Here is a 12853-nt window from a genome sequence, read left to right as displayed (position 1 = left end):
TGTAAAAAGGCCATTCACTTTTCTGTGAAACAAATCGAATATTTGTATTTCTTGAATAATTAGAAATGCTCATCTAAGTGCTACAGCATGCAAACGTACAGATGTCATCAAATACTGCAAGGCAGTGCAATTGAAATGTGGCAAATCTCTTCTTTAAAAAAAAATAATAATAATGGCATTAGTGTCGTTGGCTGTTAAATGATTCATTCCTTTATCTCAATGTTCAAGTATCCCTTGATGTTGCTCAGCTTGTCACTGTCAAAATCTACCGTTAGGGTCCTGGACCCGGTGCTAGTAGGTGTGAATTCCACTGTGTACTTGACCTCTTGTTTTGGACCCACAGTTCCAACACTGCAGGGAGAATAGAGAGAACAGGAAGGGCATGAGAGGGAAGGATACAGTGACGTAGGCAGAGAGCATAGTTTACTGGTGGGCTATATGAGAGGAGCTCTAGTATTTTCCAATGTGAGAAGGATATGTGGCCTTGAAGTGAGTTTACAATCATGCCTACTACAACTGTACTTCCATATTTGGAGATTCTTTGCTGACTAGTGGCTAAAAAAGCTATCAAGCTAATATTGAACAGATCCAGTGTGTCAGCACTGTTTGTATACTTCTGTATGAGGATTTTTCCATCTGTGAGGCCGGCTCCAATCACACTGAAGAAGCAGTTCTGCAGGGGTTCTGGTAGAGGGTTCTGTAGTGAGATTTGTGCAGACAGCTTCTGGTTCACTCTGGGTTCTCCCAGGAGCTGCAGGAGAACATGTTAGACATGCTGATTATACCCTCTCCGAATACCTACACTACCGTTCAAAAGTTTGGGGTCACTTAGAAATGTCTGTGTTTTTGAAAGAAAAGCTCATTTTTTGTCTATTAAAATAACATAAAATTGATCAGAAATACAGTGTAGACATTGTTAATGTTGTAAATGACTATTGTAGCTGGACTATTGTAACGGCTGATTTTTAATAGAATATCTAGATGCTGGCCTTCTAGGCAGAATTCCTCTGTCCAGTGTCCGTGTTTTTTTGCCCATCTTAATCTTTTCTTTTTATTGGCCAGTCTGAGATATGGCTTTTTCTTTGCAACTCAGCCTAGAAGGCCAGCATCCCGGAGTCGCCTCTTCACTGTTGACGTTGAGATTGGTGTTTTGAGGGTACTATTTAATGAAACTGCCAGGTGAGGACTTGTGAGGCGTCTGCTTCTCAAACTAGACACTCTAATGTAATTGTCCTCTTGCTCAGTTCTGCACCGGGGCCTCCCACTCCAGTGTGTGCTGTTCTGTGAAGGGAGTAGTACACAGTGTTGTACGAGATCTTCAGTTTCTTGGCAATTTCTCACATGGAATAGCCTTCATTTCTCAGAACAAGAATAGACTGCTGAGTTTCCGAAGAAAGTTCTTTGATCCTGAGCATTTTGAGCCTGTAATCGAACCCACAAATGCTGATGCTTCAGATGCTCAACTACTCTAATGGCCAGTTTTATTGCTTCTTTAATCAGAACAACAGTTTTCAGCTGTGCTAACATAATTGCGAAAGGGTTTTCTAATGATCAATTAGCCTTTTAAAATGATTAACATAGATTAGCTAACACAACGTGCCATTGGAACACAGGAGTGATGGTTGCTGATAATGGGCCTCTACGCCTATGTAGATATTCCATAAAAAATCTGCCGTTTCCAGCTACAATTGTCATTTACAACATTAACAATGTCTACACTGTATTTCTGATCAATTTGATGTTATTTTAATGGACCATTTTTTTTGCTTCTCTTTCAAAAAGAAGGACATTTCAAAGTGACCCCAAACTTTTGAACGGTAGTGTAAATATTACACTAAAAGTTATCAACTTTATCTGAGGAAAGGAAACATTTTGAATGATTTGATTTAACATCCCAATTTCTACAAAGAATTGGTAAAGAAAATAACCAATACCTTAATGGCTATATCTGGGTTCTCCAGCACAATGGTCCTCTTTGCCTTGTGGAATTCCCTGGGACTTGATTCGATGACAATGAGAACCAATTGAATCAGCCTATCTGACGTTATGGTGTTACCATAGTCAACATACTCCAGTCTTAGGGGAAGGCGCTTCTCTACAGATCAGAAGACAGCAGGGTCAGGAAAACATATACATTCCATGTTTCTGGCTAATACTGTAGATGGCACGAAGTAAAACAAATGAAACCTGACCTTTTCCAGTGGGAACCTCCATGGTTAAGTCTTCAATAAATCCACAATTGGCACCTGGTTTGCCATCATAGGACACAATTCGGGCATAAAACATAACACGACACGTCTTGTCAGCCTCTGTGTTGTTTGTGACTGCAAACACATCAAAATCTGCCCCAATGTCCATGTCAGGGGACACCTTGATCTTCACCTTCAGGCCTGGTTCCTCTCCTTTCTGCTGGAGCTCATGGTGATGCTTGGCTCTCTCAAAGACCTCTCTCTCCTGCAAAGAACCTGAAAGCCACCAGAAGTTATAATGCAGCTCTAGCACAGATTTACAAAGACTAGTCTGATTTTATGTGTCCTGCAGACATGTGACCTACCTTCAGGGTGCTTGTATAGGTGTGTGATGTCGTGCCTCTCGTCACTGCCCACAGCCTTGGTGCTAATAAAGTGCCCCACATCTATGGACGATCCCCCCATCTTTACCATCCTACCATTGGTCAGCTTCACATACTCGACCACGTCAGCGTTGACCTCAGCAAACACAAACGGGGCGTCGTACTTCAGGTTTAGTTCCCCCTCTTTAATGGCTTTCAGAGGGACAGGGCCACAGCAGAACACTCCTGTCAGATAGAATAACCAAGGACATGGAGTGGGTTGTTGTACTGCAATTGTTGTGAGAGTGTACATACCAGACAAAGTAACACATCATAAAACGTTTCCCTTTCAACAATTGTCTCTGGATATCTCTGAAGATAGGCCTACATCAGACTACCATGCATCTTAACTGGTTGCACCTTGCATTAAATGAGTTGAGGTAGATAGTGACCTAGATACTCCCAGCTGAGTGGATTAATACCTAGTAACAGGCATATCACACAGATAGTATTGCATTCTAAGACACCTAAGAGGCCTGTGTCTAGAGTGTGAGTTAATTCATTACTTGCTTTGGCCATGATAATAGTGCCAGCTTAATCTATGAAGCATTTTCATGCTCACGGTGGAGTCTGACTTGAAATATAACTTATGTGCGTTAAAATTTGCTGGGTCACCTTCACTCTTTTCTTGTGGTGTGGGGTCACTTGCTTGCCAGCCATCATAGCCTGCATCAAGATCAGGACGAGCCATCCAATTATCCACCCACACGTGGAAGTTCCTGAAACAAAGTGTATAATACGGGTACATTGTAACATTGTTTCACGATCATATAGAGCATTTTTGTTTCAGCAGCGCTTAGAGTATTATTCTCACCATACGGAATCATCAGATATATCGTTCCCATCCTCATCATACAGGAACTCAATCAGTAGGTTGCTGTTCGTGTCATGAGCGGATCCAAAGTTAGTAACCACTCGACACGGGATACCCAGAGCACGAGAAACTTGTGGACAGAAGAAGTCACACATCAGCACCTTCCTATCACTTGGCACATAAAGAAAGGCACTGAAGGTATTACAAGTAGCTGCAGATTACAGTCCTGACAGTTTCCATTGAAGCTATGCACTATAAATAATCTTGTTAAAGGGCTTGCCTCATGACCAGACAAAATATGTATTCTAGTACTTGCAGCTTCAAGACAAATATATACATTCACTATTTTATGTACAGTACCAGTCAAACGTTTGGACACACCTACTCATTCAAGGGTTTTTATTTCTTTTTGCTATTTTCTACATTGTAGAATAATAGTGAAGGTATCAAAACTATGAAATAACACATGGAATAATGTAGTAACCAAAAAAGTGTTAAACAAATCAAAATATATTTTAGATTCTTCAAAGTAGCTACCCTTTACCTTGATGACAGCTTTGCACACTCTGAACAAAGTTATTTGGCTTTTACCTGTGCATGCTACTGCAGCAAACACCCAACACTGGCCATAGCGAACCCTCTGGCAGCAGTTATCAGCCCACTGATGTAGTATGGCAACACTCTCTGTCCAGTGAGAGGGTCTCACGCCATCATCATAGTCACCTGACCAGTTCCCCACTAGCACACCTTTGTCATCATTACTGTTGATCTGACACACAAGGATAAAATCATTACTTTCTTATATTGATGTATTGCAGTCAATAGTGCCTGATGTTTAGTCTGAGCACAGCCACATCCTGGTACTTCAGTGCTCACACTTACCATGGCACTGATCACCCTAGTCACATAAACTGGGTTTCTCCTTCCAGAACAGTCTGCATCGGCATCTGACGAGTATTTAGGATTCTCATCCAGGAGTTTCAGACAGATGTCCAGCATCCCAGGCTCAAACTACAGAGGGAGAACCGGAAGACAGGGATAAATATACGTTCATCCTGGCTTGTCATACTGTACATAGTTCAACTAATTCAAATTCCAATTATGCATGCTACATGTACATTATATAATGTATTATTCTGTGGAAGCACCACAACATACCTGGCCAAATGTCCATGGGGAGGCTTTGATTCGTTTTGTTGTGCCTTTGTAGATGAGACCAGCCTGGGATAACACATACTCCTGCCTATCTCTCTCTTCCTCCATGTATACTGCATCCTCTGTAGCCAAGACAAATAGACAAGCAGATTACAGACGAGATCTATTACAGAGCTCCCTGGTCTAATGACAGTGCAACGAAACACTCTGACTTACTGGCACACCAGGGATTGAACAGCAGTACAAACTCCCCCAGTTTGACCTTCTGGCCCTGGTCCAAGGTCAAGGAGTACAGTCCAATGGGGACATCAGGAGGGGAGGACACAGACAGAGAGACTACATTCCCAGGGGGACTATTAGTGGACACACTCCAGGCTGTCTTTAATGCAGAGTCAGTCAGACTGAAGGTAGACTTGGTGCCTGATTGCTCTTTAGGTAACGGCCCTGTTGAAAGACATCAATTAGAATTATGCCTTTAGGACAAGTCACCTGTAGACACTGAGGAAAAGAGAAACCGAAGAGATGATTCCCCTCGATGCCGTAGACATTCAGTAGGGTCTGAAATTATTGACACTTGCGTCATTCCACCTCAAAAAGCACAAGAAAAATAATTTTGACAGATAGTTGGAGAATCCTTGCTTGAAAATTCAGTATTTTGTCAGCAAAACTGTATGTATGTGAATTTACATTAATGTATATGAATTTACATTTACAGTGGGGTCCGAAATTATTGACACCCTTGATAAAGATGAGCAAAAATGATATAATAAATCATACAAATACTGAGCTGTATTGTATGCTAAAATAAATTGGGAAATTTCATGATTTTATACTAAGACTGCTGAGAGAATTGCTGAAAGAGATTTTGTTTAACCTTATATAGATTTTTCTCAAAAAGGTCGGTGTAAAAATGATTGACACCCTAGTTTTCAATCCCTTTCAATACCTCACCTTGCGGGGATAACGGCACTGAGCCTGTTTCTAAATTGTTTTAGGAGTTGGAGAACACATTGGGAAGGTTTGAGGACTTCAACTGAATCCTTTAGGACTTTATTACAGAATCTTTCCAGATCCTTGATATCCTTCGTCTGTACTTATGGACGGCCCTCTTCAATTCAAACCAAAGGTGTTCAATAGGTTTCAATAGGTTTCAATAGGTTTCAATAGGTTTCAAGTCCGGAGACTGAGATGGCCATTGCTAATTTTAATATGAATCCTATAAATTAAAATGGCCAACTTGAAATATTTGAAAGATTTATTACATAATTTTTGCTCATCTTTATCAAGGGTGTCAATAATTTCAGACCCCACTGTAAATGTAAATTCATATACATGAATATACATTCATATGCATACAGCTTTGCTGACAAAATACTGAATGTTCCAATCCTAATGAGTTCTTTGTATCGTGTTCACAGTACTGTACCTATCTCTACTATGAGCCTGAAGGTGCTGACGCCTGCTTCGAACTGACTCCCAGATCTGAGGTGCAAAGTGATGGTGAAGGGCAGGCCCCTTCTAACTATCAGCCGGTCAAGCCCATTCTGGTCAGTGTGGTGAGTAGTATTGTTGATCCTACTCTCCAAATCACATCGCTCTATATCCAAGGCTGTGAAATAAGCCAATTAAAAACACATTTCAATCTCATCAAGACCATTTTCCTAAGTAATAATGTATAGTATAACAGGTAAAAATGTGGATTACTAACAAGCAGTGACTTGTATTCCTTTCAAACTCTTATATTACTTATTCATCTATGTTAATCAGCAACAGGTTACCAAATGTCAAGCTTATTTTCTGCTGATGGTATTTCTTAGCCAAAATATGTAATTTCAATTGTTTAATAACCTGTCCACCAACCTTTCACCTTTCAAACTTGGAGAGCTTCCATGAGCAAAACACAGACAAAGACTATGAAGAACCACAGTACATTTTGATTTATCTATACAAGATAGATACACACTAAAGAAACGTTGTTATTTTACCTTGATCCATTACTTTAGATAATGCCGGGTGTTCCTGGTTGGGCCGTTAGAACGCATGCCTTATGATGTCCTGGCTGTAATGTCAGCCCAGGGATATTTGTAGCATGTGTAATATGACCAGAGTTGTCTGTCAGGCCACATCCCCCTTGAAGCTGTTTTAGTCACGTCGTTCCTTCCCCAAAATTATTAAATGTGGCTTGCATTACATAAAGATGGAATTGTGAAAGGTAGGTTTGTAAATTCAGCATATGGTATAGCTTGCTATATGTAACAATGACTCACACAGACCTGACACTTGCATGGAGGTCTCTAAATACTTTACAACAGTGTTCTACTAATCTTCAGATAAAATAACAACAAACACATTTTTACATAAACCTTTTATGTCATTATTGTTATTTGTAACATATATTAATATCATAGACAGAGGTTATAATTAAATGACAACCCACATTTAAAAAAATAATATCTCAATGCCTCATTTTTATACTCATGTTCTGTGCACTGACATTGCAGTGAACCCATGTTTGACTTTTCAGGACAGTGGAGGGGAGCTGGTAGAGGAGCGTTCAGTTCAGCAGGGTAGCCTACACCACTGGTTCCCAACTCTGGTCCTGGAATAGCAACAACAGCACACATTTGTGTTGTAGCCCGGACAAACATACAGTAACTGATTCAACTCATTGAGGGCCTGATGATAGGTTGACAAGCTAAATCAGGTGTGCTTGTCCGGGACTACAATAAATATGTCTGCTGTTGGAGGTACTGGAGGGCCGGAGTTGGGAACCACTTGCCTACACAACAGTGTTGTTAATTATCTGATACAGACAGTTTAACCGATAGCTATGTGCTGACCAAAAGGACTATGCTCGGTCACGAGGTTTAGTCATGACCTATGACCTTTTGAGGTGGCAAGTTTCATTTTCCAGTGAAGGATGTTGTTCCCATTTCTTCTAATTGCACAACATAAGGGTGGGCTGCAGTTCAAACTAGCTGCTGGAGAAATACAGGCAAAAGTCCTCAATTGTCTACAAAAAATGGCATTGATCCTACAATAAATAGCTTTGCAGTGAGAATCATTGCATTGAGCAGGGCATAAAAAACATAACAAAAAAAAAGATTCAAAAAAAGAAAAAGGGAAATGTGGACAATGAACAAAACTAACATGGGTAACAGTGGATTCACAGAATGTCACACCATATTGACATTTAAAAAGGAAGCAAAGTTGCTCATTCATTTTTATAAGAAAAGAAAAGAAAGAAGTCAATAATGTACATATTTTATAATGACAGTATTGTAAGATAAAATGTTGACTGAACCGGATAATAGTCAGTCAGAAATTGGTGGCTTCTGATGATGCCAGACAGGCCCTTATAGTTAGTGGTGTTCGCACTTTCCAGAGATTATATTCACAGAGCTTTCTGTCCAAATGGAAAAAATAGATTAAGGCCGGGGTTCAATCTGATCGCAATTCCTCCGCAATGCACGTTTTAAAAAGCAATATTCCCGTGTTCACAGAGACCACATTCACGGTAAACGCTGCATATGTTGGCTCAATCTGAAATTACCTTAAATGGTGCATGGTCCAAATCTGCGACTGGATTGAATCCCAGCCTATGTATATTGCTGCTTCTCTTCCCACCTGTCAGTGGGCTTATTTTGACCCTGGATAATTGATCTATTTACCTGTCTGGGCAGCAAATCATGTCTAAGCATGCCACAGACAAGTTGCCCTGAACCTGCAGAGAATACTGATGGGGACAAGACTGTTGTTTCTTTCGCCAGTTGTTTGACAATGTCTACATTGTTATCATAAACCATGTCAGAAATGTGTAAAAATGTGGTAATCAAGAGGGTAAACATCACATGGGAAGGATGTGTCAGTTCCAAAGACATTTGCAACATTGAAATTCATAGCTGAGATTTCAAACATATTACAAGAAAAAGGAAGTTCTATGAGTCAATGGGGCGGCAGGGCAGCCTAGTGGTTAGAGTGTTGGGCTAGTAACCGAAAGGTTGCAAGTTCAAATCCCCGAGCCGACAAATCTGTCGTTCTGCCCCTGAACAGGCAGTTAACCCACTGTTCCTGGGCCGTCATTGAAAATAAGAATTTGTTCTTAACTGACTTGCCTAGTTAAATAAAGGTAAAATAAAAATGATGTCCGACGCATAGTCATTCAGTTAAAGCAGTAGCTGATAAAGAAGTGGTTGTTCAAGTAGTATTATCAGATGAATGGATACCCTTTAAGCTAACCACAGTTCACCAGGTGTTCATTTTTCATGGTATTTCAGCTAGAACATTCCAGATACAGTAGCTCTTTAAAAACAAAAGTGGCTTTCCAGTGCTTGTCAACTAGAGGTCTTAGTTACTGTATCTGTTATCACAAGCGTTTTTAATTCAAACCTTCTTCATGCCAGGATGGTCAGCTTGACTGCACTCCATCATCACTCCTCAGAGATCCACAGGACGGTCACAGCAGGCTGCACCATCAATCTGACTGGATGAAACCATCAGGAAGAAAATGAATCCCATAATAAGTTAAATGACTACATTGCACATCTATGCCCCGTACATGGCAATGAAAAGTACTGTATTTGGTTTCAACTCACCCGTTGAATCCACAGGTTAAACTTCTGTTGATTTTCCTATAACAACCACTTCTTTGCCCTGTGAAGAAAGTACTGGCCGTCGGTTTTCTTTGATATTCAAAGAGATTAATTATACAAAATGTAACTAAATTCATACATTTGAAAATGTGCAGTGTAATTTTTATGAAGGTTTACAATTAGATCCAATTACTGGCTTGATCACATCATTTCACCACACCTTTTGCAGGCTCTGAGGAGCAGCCAGCACGGGTGGTTTGGGAGAGATGGAGGGCTTCTTCCTGATGGTAGCAGGTGAGCTGTTCTTTCTGAGGCTGGGTGCTGCTGTTCTCTGGCTGACATGGGACTGGGAACTCTGGGACGTGACAGATGACGAGTCCTCCATCTCTCCACCAATAGCAAAGAGGCAGCTGCGTTCCGAGCTTATGAACACACTGGTACTCTCACCTGACGAATCTGTGCAGCCCACTAGAATATCAACAGAAAGGTATGTAGATATGGCATCACTCAGGTTTAGACACATGCTTGCACATCGAGTGACTTGCAAAAGTATTCTTCCCCTTGGTGTTTTTCCTATTTTGTTGTATTACAACCTGTAATTTAAATATATTTTTATTTGGATTTCATGTAATGGACATACACAAAATAGTTAAAATTGATGAAGTGAAATAATTTAAAAAAAAATGTTTTAAAAAATACAAATAAAAACGGAAACAGAAAACTGGTGAGTGAATATGTATTCACCCCCTTTGCTATGAAGCCCCTAAATAAGATCTGGTGCAACCAATTACCTTCAGAAGTCACATCATTTGTTAAATAAAGTCCACCTGTGTCCAATCTAAGTGTCACATGATCTCAGTATATACACACTTGTTCTGAAAAGCCCAGTGTCTGCAACGCCACTAAGTAAGGGGCACCACCAAGCAAGTGGCACCATGAAGATCAAGGAGCTTTCCAAACAGGCCAGGGACAAAGTTGTGGAGAAGTACAGATCAGGGTTGGCTTATAACAAAATATCTGATACTTTGAACATCCCACGGAGCACCATTAAATCCATGATAAAAAAAATGGCTTTTCGGAAGAGTGGACAGAAGATAAAGTCATTGCTTAAAGAAAAAAATAAGCATACATGTTTGGTGTTTGCCAAAAGGCATGTAGGAGACTCCCCAAACATATGGAAGAAGGTACTCTGGTCAGATGAGACTAAAATTGAGCTTTTTGGCCATCAAGGAAAATGCTATGTCTGGCGCAAACCCAACACTTCTCATCATCCCGAGAACACCATGTTTTTCATCAGCAGGGACTTGGAAAATTGAAGGAATGATGGATTGCGCTAAATACAGGGAAATTCTTGAGGGAAACCTGTTTCAGTCTTCCAGAGATTTGAGACTGGGACAGAGGTTCACCTTCCAGCAGCACAATGGCCCTAAGCATACTGCTAAAGAAGCACTCGAGTGGTTTAAGGGGAAACATTTAAATGTATTGGAATGGCCTAGTCAAAGCCCAGACCTCAATCCAATTGAGAATCTGTGGTATGACTTAAGGATTGCTGTACACAAGCAGAACCCATCCAACTTGAAGGAGCTGGAGTAGTGATGCCTTGAAGAATGGGCAAAAATCCCAGTGGCTAGATGTGCCAAGCTTATAGAGACATAACCCAAGAGACTTGCAACTATAATTTACTTTGGGGGGGGGGGTGAATAGTTATGCACTCTCAAGTTTTCAATTGTTTTGTCTTATTTCTTAAAATATTTTGCATCTTCAAAGTGGTAGGCATGTTGTGTAAATCAAATGATACAAACCTTAATTCCAGGTTATAAGGCAACAAAATAGGGAAAATTCCAAGGTGGGTGAATACTTTCGCAAGCCACTGTATCAAGAGTAAAGTACTGTATGTCTGTTAGTTTTAGTCTGTAGTCATCATGTACCATCCAAGAACAAGAAAACTCACTGAGATGAAGGTTTTGTTTCTGGTGATTATGATGATTACTTAGGTCCTCTTCAGTCACAGTCGCCGGGAAAGAATGAACAATATGACTGGCCTCCCCACCTTGTGTCTGGTTGCCAGGGTAACCAACCGGAGGTAAAGAACCTCGCCCAGAGGAGGAAGATGAGTGGCTGCAGGAGGTAGAGGCACTACTGCCTGAACCAATGGAGTTGGGCCGGAGATATTCAATATCTGTTTGTAGACAAGACGGCACCGGGGCTGACAAAGGAAAGAGACAATTCAGTCAGTGAGACCATTATGCATTTCTGTTGTTAGTTCATGGGTATGGGACTTGGCTGTGGACTTTATACAGTACCTCTTCCTAGCAGGACACAGTTGACAGCCCTGTCACAGATTGCTGCCTCACTAGGCTGGATGTCCATGAAAGGTTTCCTCCCCATCCCATTGAACACCCTCTCCTGCATCCGCAGGTCTACAACACACCAAACACACTCTAAAACATTTGACCAAAACATCAATAAGATGTATTTGTTCACAACTGCACCCCCCAAAGAAAATATATCAATAATTACAGACACAGAGGTCGGCTTGAGGAACAAACAAATAAAGTCTATGACTTAAAAATCACATTTGAAGTAGACAGTTGATAAAAACCCATGTATAGCGATTGACAGGGCATATACAGAATGGAGGATTAACCTCTGCTGTAGGCAGCTTGTTCCCAGAGAATCTGCTCCAGGTCTCTGGTCCAAGACCTCTTCACCTCTGCCCTGTCAGCCTTCAGAGTGTACGTGTCCTGGGACTTCCTCCTACGGATCCAGATCTCAAAACACAGACCACTCTCTCCAGAGTTATGTGTCATCCCGATATCAGACGTCTAGACAGAAACAGAAGTGAAAGAAAGACTAAAGAAAGAAAGACTAAATAAACATGGCTTTCTGTTAGCAATTTCAACATAAGGGCTGGATGATTTGGTATTTGTTTCGCAAACATAAAGGCCGGTAAGATTATTTTTGTTGAACAATGAAAACAACACAAAATATTTATTCTGAAAATGGGGTCCTTTACAGTTGTTCATGTAAAAAATGTCTTTATATTGTATACACACTTTGAAAGAATGTTTGTAGATGTACACATCATTGCCCACATCTGTCTTCTTGGTCTTGCTGAAGAGAATGAGATCCTGGAAGAGGAAGATATGGCGGAAGCACTTCTTCTTTCTGAAGAACACGATGAACTCATCCTGGCGAATCAGCTGGCCCTGCTCCTTCAGATTCACCTGGAGGGGGAGGAGTGGAGAGAAAGACATCCATGTTTTTCCTGAAAATCCTTGATACTGTTTACACAGTAATAGGCAATAATTTTCTCTTTATAGCCCACATTTCCCTCACATTTAGACAGCTGTTCATAAGTTACACATTATTTTGGAGGTTGTGATGATTTGGTTGGTAAACTTACGTCACAGTCCTGGATGGCGTCCATGGTGAGGAGGTCGTTGCCATGACGCATCTGGAAGCGGATCACATCGGCTGCAGCCTGGAGCTCTTCCCTGTCCCTGTCTCTCTGAGGCCCACATACCCCCAGCATGTCCTGCAGCAGCAGGCTGTACTTACTGATCCTCTGGATGGGCCTCAGCAGGTAGGAGGACAGGTCCATTTGGTCCCCCAGCTCCTGCTGCTTCCTCTGGAGTGGGAGGAGATGGCATAGAGAATTGGTCACCGGAGGGATGGAGA

General features: G+C 41.1%; 2 protein-coding genes across 3 annotated transcripts in view; both read right to left on the bottom strand.

Moving 5' to 3' along the window:
- Positions 1–18: 18 nt before the first annotated feature.
- tgm2a (transglutaminase 2, C polypeptide A) lies at positions 19–6755 on the bottom strand. Its single transcript, XM_021566294.3, has 13 exons — positions 6566–6755; positions 6007–6189; positions 4797–5024; positions 4584–4702; positions 4308–4436; positions 4017–4194; positions 3426–3555; positions 3227–3330; positions 2555–2797; positions 2193–2465; positions 1935–2095; positions 615–751; positions 19–351 (listed from the first exon to the last, which is right to left on the bottom strand). Exons 1-13 carry the CDS (start codon positions 6573–6575, stop codon positions 204–206), a joined length of 2043 nt encoding a protein of 680 aa, XP_021421969.2. The 5' UTR covers positions 6576–6755; the 3' UTR covers positions 19–203.
- A 175-nt stretch (positions 6756–6930) lies between these two features.
- The window catches only part of si:dkey-65j6.2 (pleckstrin homology domain-containing family G member 4B), a 33545-nt gene continuing 27622 nt past the window's right edge, over positions 6931–12853 (bottom strand). For both annotated transcript variants that reach the window (XM_036947156.2, XM_036947153.2), the window contains exons 17-24: positions 12579–12803; positions 12229–12399; positions 11820–11997; positions 11476–11592; positions 11124–11378; positions 9393–9640; positions 9176–9233; positions 6931–9063 (exon numbers count right to left, since the gene is read on the bottom strand). In XM_036947156.2, the coding sequence (XP_036803051.1) occupies positions 9192–9233; positions 9393–9640; positions 11124–11378; positions 11476–11592; positions 11820–11997; positions 12229–12399; positions 12579–12803 (1236 nt within the window). In that variant the 3' untranslated portion in view covers positions 6931–9063; positions 9176–9191. The remainder of the gene's footprint in view (positions 9064–9175; positions 9234–9392; positions 9641–11123; positions 11379–11475; positions 11593–11819; positions 11998–12228; positions 12400–12578; positions 12804–12853) is intronic.

Source organism: Oncorhynchus mykiss, chromosome 16, assembly GCF_057628025.1.
Source record: "Oncorhynchus mykiss isolate SJ-2025 chromosome 16, ASM5762802v1, whole genome shotgun sequence".
In the NCBI taxonomy this organism is placed as follows: domain Eukaryota; kingdom Metazoa; phylum Chordata; class Actinopteri; order Salmoniformes; family Salmonidae; genus Oncorhynchus; species Oncorhynchus mykiss.
Note: the sequence above shows the minus strand (reverse complement) of the source record. Positions and strands in the feature narration are given on the sequence as shown.

Coding starts and splice junctions, on each gene's coding strand:
- tgm2a (XM_021566294.3), bottom strand. Junction 2,466..2,554: donor CCTATACAAGCACCCTGAAG/GTAGGTCACATG, acceptor GGTGGCTTTCAG/GTTCTTTGCAGGAGAGAGAG. Junction 352..614: donor GGAAAAATCCTCATACAGAA/GTATACAAACAG, acceptor TTCTCCCTGCAG/TGTTGGAACTGTGGGTCCAA.